The sequence below is a fragment of the Pristis pectinata genome, chromosome 1 (genome assembly GCF_009764475.1).
Source record: "Pristis pectinata isolate sPriPec2 chromosome 1, sPriPec2.1.pri, whole genome shotgun sequence".
Taxonomy (NCBI): domain Eukaryota; kingdom Metazoa; phylum Chordata; class Chondrichthyes; order Rhinopristiformes; family Pristidae; genus Pristis; species Pristis pectinata.
Genome location: NC_067405.1, coordinates 129,415,723 through 129,434,770, shown reverse-complemented (window position 1 = coordinate 129,434,770; position 19,048 = coordinate 129,415,723). Strand labels below are relative to the sequence as shown.

The following is a 19,048-nucleotide window of genomic DNA, read 5'->3' as shown; positions in this document are numbered from 1 at the left end:
CAATTATAATGTTGTGTTATTATAACAAGAATACGTTTTTGTTGGATTGTGGGAATTAAAAATAAGCTGTGACATTATCTGGTAATTAATTGATTTTTACTTAGAACAACTATAGTTTAGGAGCCATCACAGAAGGGGATTTAAAAAGGATTGATGTTCTATTTTGAAGGAAAAATAACCAAAATGAATTGTAAGCAATGTTTACCATCAGACTGAAGGTCAGTTTCTGATTAATACATAACTGGTTTGTTTACATTCGCTGCAGTATAAATTGGCGTTATACAACAAGACCATGTTGAAGAGAGAAGAAAGCCACAGTAGGAACAGTCTGATTTACTTTAGATAGAAGAACATCAAAACCACGATTGGACCAAGTAAGAAGTTCCTTACTAAGGGGGCTTGCTTTAGAAATTAAGTTGGCAATATACAAATCTTATTAGAAATGTTTGATTTACTGGATGTAACAAAAAATATCACTGATAAGCTTGTACAGAGCCTAACTGTTACTTGAGTGAAGAGAGCTTAGACTTTGAACAATCTTGAAGCATTGTAATACAAGTTTGTTCCTTGTTTTGCAGGTTAAAGATGGGGAAATTGATTCCTCTCACTTTATTACTGGTTGCTGTATTCTTCTGTGGAATAGCCAGTGTTAATGGAAAATTTTCTACACTGAAACCTGTAACTCCGAAAGCTCACTCTGGTTCAAAAAGTAAGAACAATCTGAATAGTCAACTGTCTGTGCTCAGACTTTCGGCTGCAAACATAGACTTTGCCTTGCGTCTCTACAGGCAGATTGCCGCTCAACCAGGCTCAGTTTCCAAGAATATTTTCTTCTCACCAATAAGCATCTCTGCTGCCCTGAGCATGCTATCACTAGGTGCAAAGCATAACACACGAGATCAGCTTCTGCAGATCCTTGGGTACGGTAATATGACACAAAATGATGCAGCAGAAGTACATGAGGCATTCAAATACCTCTTGCAAGAGCTAACTGGTGAAAATAGCGAGCTGCAGTTGATGATGGGAAACTCTCTCCACATCCAGCAGGGACTAAGTCTTCAAAAGAAATTCCATGACAACACAATGCAATTTTACAATGCAGAGCTATTGAGTGTAGATTTCAAAGCAATTGACAAAGCAAGAAAAAAGATCAACACGTATGTGAGAAGACGAACAAATGGCAAAATTCTAGATTTAATTAAAACCCTCGATCATGGTACTGTGATGATACTTCTCAATTATGTCATGTTCAAAGGTAGGAAGCTTTCTGTAAATAATACACGCACATGCTGTAAAGATATTTGAGAAAAAGGAGGTATCATTTCTACATCTCAAACAGGGAAGTACTTTTTTTTAATGTAACCATAGAACAATACAGCACCTTTGGAGGGATTTGTCTTGTAACATTGCACTTTATGGACTGGGTTGCAATGGGAAACTTGCACTGTATTAAGATTTTTTGAAAAATGGTGACTGAGCAAAAGGCATAATTTTTAGTTCAAAGTTACCTCATGAACTTTTGTGCAGTAACATAGAGTTAATCAATGAACAGAGATGAGTTAATGACTGCCAAGAACAGGATTTTCAACAAGTTCATCACAGAATGAAGGGATGGTCAATATGAATGGGGGAGGGTAGTGTCATAGAACATTCTTCTGCCTGCACATGATCCATTTCCCTCCATTCCCTATATATTCACAAACCTATCTAAAAGCCTCTTAAATGCCACTTTTGTATCTGGTCCCACTACTACCCCTGGCAGCCTGTTCCAGACACATACCATTCTCTGTGGTAGAAAAATTTGCCCCTCACATGTCCTTTAAACTTTTCTTGGTCTTAGTGCAACTTTTGAGGGTGTTTTAAATTAAAGTTCAAGATTAGGTGCTTATTTCTTTCAGAGGTGGATTGTCATAGAAACAACTTCATAGAATCATACAGGCCCTTGCAGCCCACTTCTTCCATGCCAAATGTGATGCCTATCTACATCAGTCCCATATGTCCCTATACACCTTTCCTATCTAAGCACCTATCCAAATGCCTTTTAAAAGTCATAATAGTATCTGCAACCACTGCCTCCATCTTCAAGCAAGTTCATACAACTTTTTGTTTTTTTAATTTTTCAGGAGGCCAGCATTTAGCTCATTCCTAACTGCCCTTGAAATGTGTTAGACCATTTCAGCATCAACCTCATGAGGTGGGTTTGGAGTGCCATATAGGCCAGTAAAGGTGGTCGATTTCTTCCTCTGAAAGATATCAGTGAACCAGTTATCATTACTCAGACTAATTGTTGATATCTCCCAAATTGCAGACTATTAACTGAATTTAAATTCCACAGCTATCATGGTGGGATTTGAACCTAGGTCTTTAGACTAGGCCTGTGGATTACTGATCCAGTCAATTAGCCAATGCACTACCACCACCATATTTTTATAGGTATTGCACTAGTTAATTATAATGAGGGGCATAGATAAGCTGAATGCAGTCAGTCTTTTTTTCCCAGGGGAAGGAAATCAAAAAACTAGAGGGCATAAGTTTAAGGTGAGAGGGAAAAGATTGAAAAGGAATCTGAGGGGCAACTCCTTCATGCAGAGGGTGGTGCGTATATGGAACAAGCTGCCAGACGAATTGGTTGAGGCAGGTACAATGACAACATTTAAAAGGAAGTTGAACAGGTACATGGATAGGAAAGGTTGCAAAGGATATGGTCCAAACACTGGCAAATGGAACTAGCTTAGAAGGACGTCTTGGTCGGCATGTACAAGTTGGGCTGAAGGCCCTGTTTCAATGCTGTATTACTCCATGACTCTATAACTCTAACAGGGCTGAAGATAAATGAGGAAGGTATAGGATGCAGTGACGAGGTGCCCTCCTGACCAACTAGAGAGGGGAGTGGTCAGCAGCTCCCTGCAGGCAATGGAACTCACAAATGCAATTAATTTCATTCAGAGTCAGAGTCAAAGAGCCGTAACAAAGGAACAGGCTCTGCGGCCCATCACGTCCATGGTGACCTTTTTCCCCATCAACACTAATCCCATTTGCCTCCATTGGGTCCTTATCCTTCTATGCCTTGCCTATTTAGGTGCCTGTCTAAATGTCTCTCAACCTCATGTTTGTATCTGATGCCACCACCTCCTCTGTGCATTCCAGATATCAACCACTCTTTCCGTTAAAAAAAATCCCCTCAAATCCCCTTTAAAACTCCTTCCTTTAACCTATGTCCTCTTGATTTTGATACCCCATCCATGGGAAAGACATTCTATCTACCTATGACTCTTATAATCTTATACACCTCTGTCAGATAACCCTTAGCTTCCCTTGCTCCAAGGAAAAGAAGCCCCTGCTATCCAATCTCTCCCTATAACTAAAATCCTCCAATCCAAGAAACATCCTGGTGAATCTCCTCTGCACTTTCTCCTGGACCATTAAGTGAAGCTGGAGACAGACATAAAAGCAAATGGTGCTGGATTTACACAGCAGATCAGACAGCATCAGTGTAGAGAGAAAAAGAGCTAACATTTCAGGTTGATGATCTTGCAAGAAAGAGGCATGTCTGTTTTAAAAAGAAAACCAGTCTAGGCTGAGTTGTAAGGTCAAGTCTCAGAACAAAATGCAATCCAAGGAAGGAAAATGTTTTGGGGGCAACAAGAAGGTCCAGTGTTTCACATATTGCTATTTTATTTATTGTTATTGGTATTGGTATTGGTTTATTATTGTCAATTGTACCGAGGTACAATGAAAAGCTTGTCTTACAAACCAATCGTACAGGTCAATTCATTACACAGTGCAGTTACATTGAGTCAGTACAGAGTGTATTGATGTAGTACAGGTAAAAACAATAACAGTACAGAGTAAAGTGTCACAGCTACAGAGAAAGTGCAGTGCAATAAGGTGCAAGGTCACAACAAGGTAGATCGTGAGGTCATGGTCCATCTCATTGTACAGGAAGTCCCCGGGTTACAAACGCCCAACTTACGAACGCCCATACTTACGAACGGCAGGATGGCGCTGAATTGGGCACAGAATGGTTTGCCTTTCTGCGTTGACTTTTTCCAGGTGATGGAGGTGGCGGACAGCTGGATCGTGGATTTCATGTGTTACAGTCTGTACCGCTATTTCAGGGCAGGGATGTTCAAGGGGTTCCGAATGATGAGGGACACCATGAATGGTCACCATCTCTCTCTCTCTCTCTCTCTCTCTAGCACTCGGTCTCTCTAGCACTCGCTCTCCCCCGACAGTTCGTCCCTGGGTAATGACCGAGGTCCATTTCTACAGATGTCCTTAAGTTGATTTTGTCCGTCAGTCGACAAATACACAAAATTCACTCGATGTGGTAACTGTACTTCCACAGTACCGTACTGTAATGAATGACACCAAACGCACATAAGACTGATGACAATCTTCACGTGTCCCGGCGATAACAAGTTATGCTGTATTTTAGATTGCTTCACATTATGTGTGGAATTATAATGAAACTGGAATCAAAATTCCATTTGGATCTTAATATATATCAATAAATAACTGAAACCTGTAGTAATTTAGAACTAATTGACGCTAGATGTAAACTGTACGTAACTGTTACGACTTACATACAAATTCACCTTACGAACAGACTCAAAAACGGAACTCGTTCGTAACCCGGGGACTTCCTGGATAAGGAAACTGTTCAATAGTCTTATCACAGTGGGGTAGAAGCCGTCCTTAAGTCTGGTGGTACATGCCTTCAGGCTCCTGTATCTTCTACCCGATGGAAGAGGAGAGAAGAGAGAATGTCCCGGGTGGGTGGGGTCTTTGATTATGCTGGCTGCTTCACCAAGACAGCAAGAGGTAAAGACAGAGTCCAAGGAGGGTAGGCTGGTGTCCGTAATGCGCTGGGCAGTGTCCACAACTCTCTGCAGTTTCTTGCGGTCCTGGGCAGAGCAGTTGCCGTACCGAACCGTGATACATCCAGATAGGATGCTTTCTATGGTGCATCTGTAAAAGTTGGTGAGAGTCAAAGGAACAAGTCATAGTAGGAATTTAAGTGTTACCACTTTTGGAAAGACACTTTGAGCAAAAGGTTATTCTCCACATGCATGCAGACACACATGAGCTTAATTGAATGGTGGGGATTATTCTATACCCTGTGTTCCCCCCCCCCCACCACCACCCCTCCCACACCTCTATGTTAGGGGAAGGGTGGAAATATAATTTGCATTGTGTTCCTCCAAACATTTATCTATATTTTAACTGTAATTGGAAAGTAGACCATTTCATAGATTTACATGATAACTGGGATTAGTATAAATGGGTACTAGATAGGTGACATGGATAGGCTACTGGAAAGGGCCTGTTTCTCTGCTGTATGACTCTGTGATTGTATGTGTCCAGCCTCTAGCCTCAAGCCTCCAGCCTCTGCTCATTGAAGGCCACCTTCCAGAAAATAGTTGAAGCACAAATGAAGACATTTGAAAAATCATCATATCCAATTCTCATGACACTATTATAACTCAGGACATTCAATAATATTTTTCTTGTTTTTAATTTATTCTTTCATGGGATAGGAACATCATTGGCCATGCTGGTATTTATTCTCCATCCCTACTTATCCCTGAGCTAAGGAGGCAGTTAACGGTCAACCACATTGGTTGGTCCGACATCATGTATCAGCCAGACCTTGGAAGGATGATGAATTTCATTCCGTGAAGAACATCAATGAATCAAATGAGTTTTTAATGATAATCCGGCAGTCTCATGTTTATCAATACTGAGATCAACTTTTTCTTTAAATCCCAAATACTATTTGGATTTAACATCCCCAGGTAGTCTGCTGGGATTCCAAGTCATGTTCTGGATAAATGGTGCAGAACTCTCGCTGCTTGTCTAGCAACTTAGCTATAAGGCTACAGCACCCATCTAATACTAGATACTGGCTAGTGAATGTGAATTCTTGGTTTTGACATCTAAATCTAAAGGGCATAGGTTTAGGAAAGGGGTGAGAGGTTAAAGAGAATCTGAGCAGAAACTTTTGCAGCTAGAGAGTGATTGCAAACTGAAACACTCTGCCTGAGGAGATGATGCTGGTAGTCTCACAACATTTAAGAAATATCTAGATGGGGTGCTTGAATTGCCAATGCATGAAAGGCTGTAGATCAAATACTGTTAAATGGAATTAGAAGAGATGAGTACTTGATAGTTGACATGAACAAGGCAGGCCAAAGGTTCTGTTTCTGTGCTGTAGGACTCTATGACTCAGGTTCACTCACAATGCAAACTGAGGATTACATAGTTAGTTGCAGAAACAGCCCATACTAGACCATGCCAGTTTTTATGCTGCAGTTGACCCTCTTCCTGCCTTTTCTCACTGATATCTATGAATATGACCCTTTTTTCCCTTCTCCCTCCTACACTCATCCAGTTTTCTCTTAAATGCATGGCAGTATTTACTTCAAATGCACTCCATGGTGGCAAGATCCACATTCCTACTGCTCTTTGGGTAAAGAAATTCCTTCAGAATTTTCCATTGGATTTGTTGGTGTCCACCTCATATTGATGGTCTGAATGGAACTAATAGCAAATAGGAGTTCCATTGTGCTTTTGCCTTCAGGGAGCTGCTGACCACTTCCCTCTCTAGTTGGTCAGTGGAATATGTTATCACCTTGCCTTAGGTGTCCTTCATACTAAAACTAATTAGTCCATTGACTTTCAAAGGTATGATGGTGGTACAGTGGTTAAGTTACTGGACTAGTAATCCAAAGGCCTAGACTCTGGTTACATTCTTCTGCATATTGAAACCATTCCCTCAGCCTCCAAACTATCAAAACTTTTCATCATTGGGTCACTACACAGCCTTCTTTACTGGAGAGAAAAGAGAGCCAGTTTATCCATTCCCCAAATGTATATCCTTTCATTTCAGGCATTATCCTTGTAAACCATCCATGCAGCCTCCCCATTGCCTGTACATCATTTTTATAATATGGCAACCAGAACTGTACATGAACCCCAGGTTTAGTCTAACCAAGGTTCACTACAAGTCTAGCATAACCTCTCTAATTTTCAATTCCATCCCTCAAGAAATAAATTTTAATGCTCTGTTTGTTTTCATTATGCAATCAGTGTATTGGTACTCCAAGATCCATTTGTTACTCTACCCCACTATACTCACACCTCCCATTTCCCCCTGCCAAAATGTATCACCTTGCATTTATTTCTGTTGAACCTCATTCGCCAACTATTTGTCCATTCTGCACATTTAGTAATATGCTTCTATAATTTGCTGGAATCTTTCATATTAACTGTGACCCCTACCTCCCAATTTGGTATCGGCTGCAAATTTAGACATTCCATTTTTATTCCAACGTGTAAATAGTGTAATTGTGATCAGCACTGGTCTCTGCACTGATCCTCACAGACCTTCAAAGCCCACTGTGAATTACAATGTGAATAGTTATCCTTTACTCCCACTGTCTACATTCTGTTTTGAAGCCAGCTGGCAATTCACTCTGCTGCTTGTAACCCTTTCTTCATTCTTTAACTTATTCATTAGTCTATTATGGTGTGCTTTATCAAAGGCCTTTTGAAAATCTTGATAAATTACATCTACTCTGTTACTATTGTCTAGTCCCACTGCCAACTCTTCAAAAAATTAAATAAGATTGGTCAAGCAAATTTTTCCCTTCAGAAATCCATGCTGACATTTTATTTGTTATATTTTTCACTTAGAGAAAATCTAATACAACACAAAAAATATCTATGGCAGATTCTAAGATTATATCAAGAACATAATCATTTTACTAAGTCATGTTATTAACATATATATAATCCACATTTATTTGTAGGTATTTTAATAAACAGAGAAAGTTGTCAATTGAATATTCTCCCTCCTGGTTATAATTGCCTTGAGTTGCCATTGCCAGAGCTCTTATTTAATACAAAGGAGAGTTTTACCATTGGTACCTTTTCTCATATTGGGGAAAAGGAGTAATGACTAAAGACTCCCTATCCATTGGGTGTAAAGACGCAAGGCAGAATGAATTTGGCCAGCCTTGAATTCATTCTTAAAAGTTTCCTGTCTTTAGCACAATTGTCCCCACCGTTCCAGTTGTTACTCATTTGACAGTTTCACTTGGAAAGCTCAAAAGCAGTTCTGGGGAATGAGCCATTCTATAGGCTTCTGTTGGTTTTGAAAAGGTACGAGGGCAACAAAACTGGAGAGCATCCACATCTTTCCATCTTGATTCTCCATCTCAGATCAGGTAGAGGATGGACGAAACAGAGAACATATATCAGATGAAGGGTCTCTACCCGAAACACCGACTGTCTATTTCCCTCCACAGATGCTGCCTGACCCACTGAGTTTCTCCAGCAGTTTGTTTTTTACTCCACATTCCAGCATCTGCAGTCTCTTGTGTCTCCACAGAACATTTCTCATTCTGCCCCATCAGTACCCATGAGATTTTGCTATCTTACTCCCTAGCCATTTAGAAGATAGAACATTACGGCACAGTACAGGACCTTCAGCCCACTATGTTGTGCCAACATTTGATCCTGCTCTAAGATCTATCTGACCCTTCCCTTCCACATAGCCCTCCATTTTTCCATCATTCATGTGCCTATCTTAGAGACTCTTAAATGTCCCCGATGTATCTGCCTCCACCACCTCTGCCAGCAGTGCGTTCCATACACCCACCACCCTCTGTGTAAAAAACTTACCTCTGACATCCCCCCCATACCTTCCACCAATCACCTTAAGGTTATGTCCCTCGAGTTAGCCATTGTCGACCTGGGAAAAAGTCTCTGACTGTCCACTTGATCTATGCCTCTTATCATCTTGTAACGTCTATCAAGTCACTTCTCATCCTCCTTCGCTCCAAAGAGAAAAGCCCTAGCTTGCTCAACCTATCCTCATAAGACATGCTCTCCAATCCAGACAACAACCTGGTAAATCTCCACTGCACCCTCTCTAAAGCTTCTACATTCTTCCTCTAATGAGACAACCAGAACTGAACACAATACTCCAAGTGTGGTCTAACTACAGTTTTATAGAGCTGCAACATTACCTCACAGCTCTTGAACTCAATACCCCAACTAATGAAGGCCAACCCTATCGACCTGCGCGGCAATCTTGAAGGATCTATGGACATGGACAACAAGATCCCTCTGTTCCTCCACACTGATAAGAGTTCTGCCATTAACCTTGTATTATGACTTCAAATTCGATCTTCCAAAGTATATCACTTCACACTTTTCTGGGTTGAACTTCATCTGCCAATTATCAGCCCAGCTCTGCATCCTATCAATGTCCTGTTGTAACCTACAGCACTATCCACAATGCCACCAACCTTAGTGTCATCTGCAAACTTACTAACCCACCCTTCCACATCCTCATCCAAGGCATTTATAAAAATCACAAAGAGCAGGGGTCCCAGAACAGATCTCTGTGGAACACCACTGGTCACCGACCTCCAGGCAGAATACACTCCATCTACCAAAGGTCATCGCCAAAAGTGCAGCAACCTCTTCCCTCACTTCCCATAATAACCTTGGGTATATCCCGTCCGGCCCCAGTGACTTATCTATCCTAATATTTTTCAGAAGTTCCAGCACATCCTCTTTCCTCACGTCGACATGCCCTAGCTTATCAACTGTTGTACGCCATCCTCACAAACATCAAGGTCTCTCTCACTGGTGAATACTGAAACAAAATATTCATTAAGGACCTCCCCTACCTCTTCTGATTCCAGGCACATGTTTACTCTTTTATCCCTGATCAGTCCTACCCTCACTCTAGTCATCCTCCTATTCTTCATATATGTGTAGAACGCCTTGGGGTTTTCCTTAATCCTACTCGCCAAGACCTTGTCATGCCCCCTTCTAGCTCTGCTAAGTCTCTCCTAAGCTCCCTCCTAGCTACCTTGTAACTCTCTAGAGCCCTGTCTGATCCTTGCTTTCTAAACCTTAGGTAAGCTTCTTTCTTCCTCTTGACAAGATATTCTACATCTCTTGTCAACCATGCTTCCTTCACTCTACCATCCTTACCCTGCTTCAGTGGGACAAACCTATCCAGAACCCCATGCAAGTGCCCCATAAACAACCTCCACATTTCCATTGTGCATTTCCCCAAGAACATCTGTTCCCAATTTACGCTCCCAAGTTCCTGCCTAATAGCATCATAATTCATCCTCCCCCAATTAAATACTTTCCCATATTGTCTGCTCCTACCCGTCTCCAAGGCTATGGTAAAGGTCAAGGAGTTATGGTCACTGTCTCCAAAATGCTCTCCCACCAAGAGATCTGAAACCTGATCAGGCGCATCGCCTAGTACCAGGTCCGGTATGGCCTCTCCTCTCATCGGCCTGTCCACATACTAACTGTCCCTAATCACTTAACAAACTCCGCCCCACTTATCCCCCTTTACACTAAGGAGTAGCCAATCAATATTCAGGAAGTTGAAATCACCTGTGACAACAACCCTGTTATTTTTGCACCTTTCCAGAATCTGCCTCCTGATCTGCTCCTCAGCGTCTCTGCTGCTATTGCGGTGGTCTGTTGAATACTCCCAATAAAGTGATTACTCCCTTCCTGTTTCTGACTTCCACCCACACTATCTCAGTAGATGATTCCTCCAGGAAGTTCTCCCTTTCTACAGCTGTGATACTGACCCTGATCAGCAAAGCCACTCCCCCACCTCTTTTACCTCCGTCCCTGTCCCTCTTGAAACATCTAAACCCTGGAATATCCAGCAGCCATTCCTGCCCTTGTGACAGCCAAGTCTCTGTAATGGCCACAACATCGTAGTTCCATGTACTTACCCATGCTCTAAGTTCATCACATTTGTTCCTGATACTTCTTGCAAGACTTCTTGTTAGACCTTCTGAATGAAACTGCTGGGTGCAAAACTAATTTTGAGGCATTTTGTGCTGTGTGCTCAACTCTTCTAACGGGTTACATTTCAAGCATTTCATCTCAGAAATTTCAGTTGGATCCAAGCAGAATTCCCACAGCTGAAATGATGTTTGTTGTCTCATTTACTAGTTCCATTCATTTCAGTTGCCTCCTTTTGTAGATTTTAAAATTATTTATTTTGGGAGTAAAGATTGATAACTCAGGATTGGCAACTGGTTTTCAATCCAGATAAATGTGAGGTATTGCATTTTGAGAGATCAAACGAGGGTAGGACTTATACAGTGAATGGTAGGGCCCTGGGGAGTGTTATGGACAGAGGAAGCTTGGAGAGCAAGTGCATAGTTCAATGAAAGTGGCATCTCAGGTAGATAGGGTGGTGAAGAAGGTATTTGGCACGCTGGCCTTCGTCAGTCTGGGCATTAAGTATGGGAGTTGGGAAGTTATGTTGCAGTTATATATGACATTGGTGAGGCCTCACTTGGAATATTATGTACAGTTTTGGTCACCCTGTTACAGGAAAGATGTTAGTAAACTAGAAACAATGCAGAGAAGATTTGCCAGGATATTGCCTGGACTTGGGGGCCTGAGCTATAAGGAGAGGTTACATAAACTAGGACTTTATTCTCTGGAACGTAGGAGATTGAGGGGTGTATAAGATCATGAGGGGCATAGACAGGGTGAAAGCACATAATCTTTTTTCCAGGGAGGGGGTGATAAAAACGAGAGGGCATAGGTTTAAGATCAGAGGTGAGAGATTTAAAAGGGACATCAGGGGCAGCTTCTTCATGAAAAGGGTGGTGCATATTTGGAATGAGCTGCCAGAAACAGTGGTTGAAGCGTGCACATTGGCGATGTTTAAAAGCCAACTAGATAAGTACAGGGATAGGAGATGTTTAGAGGGCTATGGGCCAAACACAGGCAGATGGTATTTTAGCTAGTTGGGCAATACAGTTTGCATGGACGAGTTGGGCTGATGGGCCTGTTTCCCTGCTGTAAGACTCTATAACTCAGCGAAATGGAATTAAGAACCATAGAACCATAGAACCATACAGCACAATACAGGCCCTTCGGCCCACCATGTTGTGCTGTCACATGATTGCCGTTAGATTGGATGGACTGTTGAGAAACTTACTGAGGAACTGTTGAAAAAGATAGGAGGCTGCATTTCAATGAGTATCTAGGATAATTTATCAATCACCTTACCTAACCTGGGCACCTCAAGGTGCTAGCAGAGAAACCCACTCTAGTAGTTTGCCATGCTTTGTCAAGAACCAAAATGTACAGAGACCAGTACGCAGTAACACTCAGTCAGCATTCAACAGGGCAATTAATCCATGCTAAAGGAAGGTGGGCTACCAATTTCTATTCTTTCAGACTGGTTCATGGCAGACATTAGCTGAGCAGGAATTAGAATTGTTGGGTCTGTGAATTATACTGAAACTTACCAGTTCTACAGAAGACAATAATATTTCAAATCTACGCATAGCAGCAGTGTGGTTGAACAAAACAGTTGACTTAAATTTAGCCCTAAGGGTTTTCCTTTATTTGTGGCTTTGATCAGGTTTACATCCCCTATGCATCTAGGGCCTGCTTTACATAATTCTGCAGTCATGGGATTACCTGCAGGCAGTAGAAAAATGATGGACATGGTTTATAAAACAGTGTGATCTACACACACAAATTTTATAGAAACATAGAAAAACTACAGAACAATTCAGGCCCTTCCACCCACAAAGCTGTGCCAAACATGTCCCTACCCTAGAAATTACTAGGCTTCAATAATATTACGGAATATTAACTAGGGTGAGACTCCATGAAACGTTTCCTTGCAATAAGAGTTATTAATACCAAATAGTCAGTTCTAAGATCTCAATAGTTTCCCTAGCATGATAAAATGGACTCTTGACCTCACAATCTACCTTGTTATGACCTTGCACCTTATTGTCTACCTGCACTGAACTTCCTCTGCAGCTGTTACACTTTATTCTGCATTCTGTATTGTTTTACCCTGTGCTACCTCAATGCACTGTGTAGTGAATTGATCTGTACGGACAGTATGCAAGAGAAGTTTTCACTGTACCTCGGCACAAGTGACAACAATAAACCAATCCCAATCCCAACATCAGAATAAAAGGGATAACAAGAAATATACAACTTGTTAATTTGATAGATCATGTACTTTAAGAGAGGACTAGTAAGGTGGGAATTAAATAATGCTCTGCAGTAAAAGTCACATCAACGTGACAGGATGTGTAGCCATAAGTCATATTTTAACTCCAAACCTCAGTTTTACTGCTCCCACGTAAAAGAGTTAAGTGAAAGCTGTTGTCTCCTTATAATAAGCAAGACAAAAAATCCTCCTTCAGCCTTGAGATTGGCCATGTCCTGTTGACCATTTTAGAAAAGATATTTGGTAATCCTTAAAGAAGGGAACCCATCCACATGCAACATTCTGAGAGAAAAATTTGTAGAGCTTTGTGGGAGAACCTCATCCTTGGTTGCATCCTCTGAACAAAGAATATATATAATAGCATCTATGTATCATATTTAACTTTGGAAATTTAGTGTCAACAAAACAGAATCTTGGATAGAGAAATCCAAGTGCAGCTGCTTTTATAGATCTATTACTAACATAGCCCTCCAAGGATTTCTTGCTATTACACCCAAAACAGTAGAAATGACAACCAAGTAAATAGTTTGCCATGAGAAATTAAGGAACTTCTGTGGAATTCTTTCCTTTGTGAGCAACAGCAATTTGTAATTATATAGCATCTAAACCATAGTCAAAACATCATGAACATTTCACAGGAATATTACAAATAAATCTAACCTCAAAGATTCATAAAATTATAGAAACTAATGGCACAGAAGGAAGCCATTCAGCCCATCCTACCCATGGCTGCTGACAAAGAGATATTCAAATTAATCCTTTATTTTAGCTCTTGGTCCATAGCCTGGAAGATTACAGAATATCAAGTGTCATCAAAGTATTTTTTTTAATCTGCTGAGGGTTTCTGCCTTACTCACTCCTTTGGGTAGAGGTTTGCAGATTCCCACCAATCTTTGAGTGAGAACTGTGTTCCTCAAATGCCCATTGATACTCCTGCCAATTACCCTAAAGTTACGCCCCCCAGTTGTTGACCTCCATGACAAAGGAATTAGGTCCTTCCTTTCTAGGTCTCTCATAATTTTATGCTTGACAGATTTCCATTCTGAAGGACAGAGTTTTGTGCCTTGGTCATCAACTCCATGTTGAACATCTTCAGGTATCGCTCAGAGGTTTGCATGCTGAGATAGCAGCCCCTGCCACATTCACTGCAGCTTAAGGCAGTGGGCTGAGAAGGTGCAAGCATATAGGCCTCTGTTGTCTCTGAGCCTTTTTCTCTATCAACTCAGCTTTCCACTTTTCCTTGCCTCTCCTGAGCATCCTGCCTCCAGAGGTCCTAATCATCAGCAGGATGTCAAATATGTTGATGTCATATCTGGATTCCAGTTATCCTTGTAATTGAGATATGGGCTATCAGCAAGTTGTGATCCAATAGTCGGTTCCCCATTCAGAATGTCTTTGGGAATATGGCCATCATCCATCTGATAAGCTTGCCCAGTCCACTGTCTGGCTGAGTAACAAATTCATGCTGATTCATGTAGCCTGTAGGACCTCTGAGATGGTGACATTGTCCAATCAGGTGATGTCTAGGAGATAAGTGAGGCAGCAAACATGGAAACTGCTAAGTCTTTTGACTATCGACCAGTGGCTCTGACATCCACCACCATGAAGTTCTTTGAGAGGTTGGTCATGGCAAGCATCAACTCTAGCCTACCAGACAACCTGGACCCATTGCAATTCGCCTATCGCCGAAGCAGGTCTACAGCAGATGTTATCTCCCTGGCCCTACACTCAGCTCTGGAGCATCTGGATAGTAAAGGCACCTATGTTAGACTATTGTTTATTGACTACAGCTCTGCCTTCAATACCATAATCCCAGGTAAGCTTGTCACCAAACTCCAAGACCTAGGACTCAAGACCTCCCTCTGTAACTGGATCCTTGACTTTCTAACAAACAGACCGCAATCAGTGAGGATAGGCAGCAATACCTCCGGCACGATTATTCTCAACACTGGTGCCCCACAAGGCTGCGTCCTCAGCCCTCTACTCTACTCCCTATACACTCATGACCGTGTGGCCAGATTCTGCTCTAACTCCATCTACAAGTTTGCAGATGATACCGCCGTTGTAGGCCGTATCTCAAACAGCGATGAGCGGAGTGCAGGAAGGAGATAGAGAGCTTAGTGGAATGGTGTCATGACAACAACCTCGCCCTCAATGTCAACAAAACTAAAGAGCTGGTCATTGACTTCAGGAAAGGGGGCAGTGTACATGCACCTGTCTACATCAGGGTTGAGAGCTTCAAGTTCCTGGGAGTGAATATCACCAACAGCCTGTCCTGGTCAAATCACGTAGAAGCCATGGCCAAGGAAGCTCACCAGCGCCTCTACTTCCTCAGGAGGCTAAAGAAATTTGGTTTGTCCCCTTTGACCCTCACCAACTTTTACAGATGCACCATAGAAAGCATCCTATCTGGATGTATCACGGCTTGGTACGGCAACTGCTCTGCCCGGGACTGCAAGAAACTGCAGAGGTTGTGGACACAGCCCAGTGCATTATGGACACCAGCCTTCCCTCCTTGGACTCTGTCTTTACCTCTCAGTGTCTTGGTGAAGCAGCCAGCATAGTCAAAGACCCCACCCACCCGAGTCATTCTCTCTTCTCTCCTCTTCCATCAGGTAGAAGATACAGGAGCCTGAAGGCACGTACCACCAGACTTAAGGACAGCTTCTACACCACTGTGATAAGACTATTAAACAGTTCCCTTATACAACGAGATGGACTATGACCTCGTGATCTACCTTGTTGTGACCTTGCACCTTACTGCACTGCACTTTCTCTGTAGCTGTGACACTTTACTCTGTAATGTTATTGTTTTTACCTGTACTACATCAATGCACTCTGTACTGACTCAATATAACTGCACTGTGTAATGAATTGACCTGTACGATCAGTTTGTAAGACAAGCTTTTCACTGTACCTCGGTACAAGTGACAATAATAAACCCATACCAATACCAATACCAATATTCATGTCTTGCATCTATATATATTGTGACATAGAAGGAGGCCATTCAGCCTATCAAACCTTGGTCTCCTCTCAAAGCAATCTCATCAGAATCACCTGCTTACTTATTTCCGATAACATATTCCCCCTCAGATGCTCACTAACTCTCTTCTGATTCTCTTCACTTCTCTCCCCACCTGCACAGGGGGTAACTTGCACTAGCCAATTGACCCTGGGGGAGGACATTGGAACACCCAAGGGAACCCACACAATCACATGCAAGATCCATACAGACAGAACTTCTCAAAGCTGAACGTGGATCACTGGAGCTGTGAGGCAGCAGTATTACCTGTTGAGCTACTGTGCTACTGACTGTTGTCCAGTCCTCAGTGCTAGGGAGGAGTGAACTAAGAACACAGGCTTGCTGGACTCACAGTTTGGAGTTCGCTGTCAGGTTGCTGGTGTCTATCCATACTGTCTTGCTTAACTCAGACATGACAGGTTTTGCAATGAAATAGCAATTGACTGCTGATTGTGGAGCCCAGATATGTGATACTATCAGCAACCTTCAGTGACATGTTATAAATACATTTTGATGGTAGTGTGGAGGTGTAGAGTTGAAGTCACAGACGTCAACTGTGTCATAGGTTCAAAGATTCATAGAGTCATACAGCACTGATACTAGGCCCTTCGGCCCAACTGCTCTTTGCCGACCAAGATTCCCATCTAAGCTAGTCCCATTTGCCCATGTTTGGTCCATACCCCTCTAAACCTTTCCTATCCATATACCTGTCCAAGTGCCTTTTAACATTGTTAATGCACTTGCCTCACCCACTTCCTCTGGAAGCTCATTCCATATACTGACCACCCTCTGGGTGGAAAAGTTGTGCCTCAGGTTCCTATTAACTGTTTCCCCTCTCACTCTAAACCTATGTTCTCTAGTTCTTGATTTCCCAACCCTGGGAAATAGACTGTGTGCATTCACCCTACCTTTGCCCCCCATGATTTTATATACCTCTATAATATCACCCCTCATCCTCCTGTGCTCCAATGAATAAAGTTCCAGCCTGCTCAACCTCTCTCTATAGCTCAGTCCCTCAAATCCCAGCAACATCCTTGTATTTCTCCTCTGTGCTCTTTCCAGCTGAATGGCATTTTTCCAGGGTGACCAAAACTGAACAAAATATTCCAAATTGAGGAGCAATTTCAAAAATGGAGCAATTAAAGTGATGTATGTTCAAGATTTCAGAGGCAGAAATTCATCCTCAGTTAGATAACATTATACGCCACTTCCGAAATAACGTACTATTGAAATCTTACATAAAATTTAAAATTACAAGAGGGCGATATAGGATAAACAGAAAGGATCCATTTCCCTTGGCAGAGGTCAGTAGTTGGGGGCATTAGATTAAAGTCCTGAACAAGGGTCTCGACCCGAAATGTCAACTGTCCATTTTTTTCCATAGCTGCTGCCCGACCTGTTGAGTTCCTCCAGCACTTTGTGTGTTGCTCCAGATTTCTAGCACCTGCAGTCTTGTGTCTTAGATTAAAGTTAATTGTCAGAAGGTGAAGAGGAAAATTGAGAGAAAATTATCACCCTGAACAAGTGGTAGAGGTTTGAAGCTCACTACCCAAAAGATGACTTGAGGCAGAAATCCTTTCCATGTTTAAAAAGTCTGTGGATGAGGATAACCTTCAGCCACAACCTTCGGGGCTATGGACCAGAGGCAGGGAATTGGAATTAATCTGACTTTGAATTTTGGGTGGCAAGAAAATGATTGGCCGAAGAGTGTCCTTCTGGACTCATCTTTCAATCCAGATGAAGAGTCTCAACCTGAAATGTCAACTGTCCATTTCCCTCCACAGATGCTGCCTGACCCACTGAGTTCCTCCAGCTTTTTTAATGTGGCTCCAGATTCCAGCATCTGCGGTCTCATGTCTCTCCAGTTTCCTTTTGTGCTGTAAATTTCCATGATGGTTATGACCTGGCTGCAACTGTACTACGCATTTAGCATGTGCAATCAAGAACAAATTTCCACCTGTAAATTTTAGTGTATTGCAGGACAGGAGGTTAAAAATGACTGGTGGGATTTTAAAACAACCATAAACAAACTGTGGCTAAAGGTCCTTATTTTTCATAGAGATGAGTAAACAGCTCAATGCAGTGTTGCATTATCTATGTTTGTCTTTTTAGGTAAATGGGTGAAGCCTTTTGATCCCCTGAACACTTATGAAGCTGACTTTCATGTAGATGATACCACAACAGTTAAAGTTCAAATGATGAAGTGCAAAGGAAGATATGCAATGAATTATGATGAAAAACTGTCCAGTTCTGTGATTCTGGTTCCATACAAAGGAAATGCTTCCTTGGTACTAATACTACCAGACCCAGGAAAACTGGCAGGGGTCGAACAGAATCTGACCATTACCAATTTTCAAAACTTAATAAATTCATTACGGATTGGGTGAGTCTGTTGCCACAATGAAAATAAGTTAAGTCTAATTAATGTCCTGCTGTGTAGAAATGATATGTTACATACAACTAGTTACAAGAATGGAGAAAATTATTGTTTTGGGTCAAATTTATTGCATTAATTTTGTAATCCTTTAGCTAACAAGTCTGTGATGCTCTAAGGTACAGTACTTTCAGGACAAGAGATTTGTAGGGGGAAAGGCAAAAAGAGCTGCAGTTTCTGACCCATATTTTGCAAACAGCAGCTAAATGATGTGGCTTACCACTGACCTCAAAGAAAGCAAGGCACAAAAATCCAATAATCCCCATGGCATGGATTGCAATTTTCCTCATGAGTGCCATCAAGAGTGATGCCATCAAGCTGAATGAGCAGCCAATCGGCAAACCAGAAAGTTAAAAAAGCTCTCATTTTTTAAGCTAATTGTTTAAACGTGTTACAGAGAACATAATGAAGGTTGAGACAAACATAAGTTTAAGGTGGAAACCAAATATCACAAACAAGCATAAAAATTGTAAAATTTTTAATTATTTTAGAAAACATGGAATTCTGAAATAATTCTTCTGAGGAAATTTGATTCCAA

General features: G+C 41.7%; 1 protein-coding gene across 1 annotated transcript in view; it reads left to right on the top strand.

Annotated features, from left to right (window-relative positions):
- The first annotated feature begins 265 nt into the window (after positions 1–265).
- The window catches only part of LOC127571722 (uncharacterized), a 60,387-nt gene continuing 41,604 nt past the window's right edge, over positions 266–19,048 (top strand). Inside the window, 3 exon segments of the mRNA XM_052018404.1 lie at positions 266–374; positions 579–1,255; positions 18,189–18,459. Coding sequence (XP_051874364.1) covers positions 586–1,255; positions 18,189–18,459 — 941 coding nt within the window. The 5' untranslated portion in view covers positions 266–374; positions 579–585.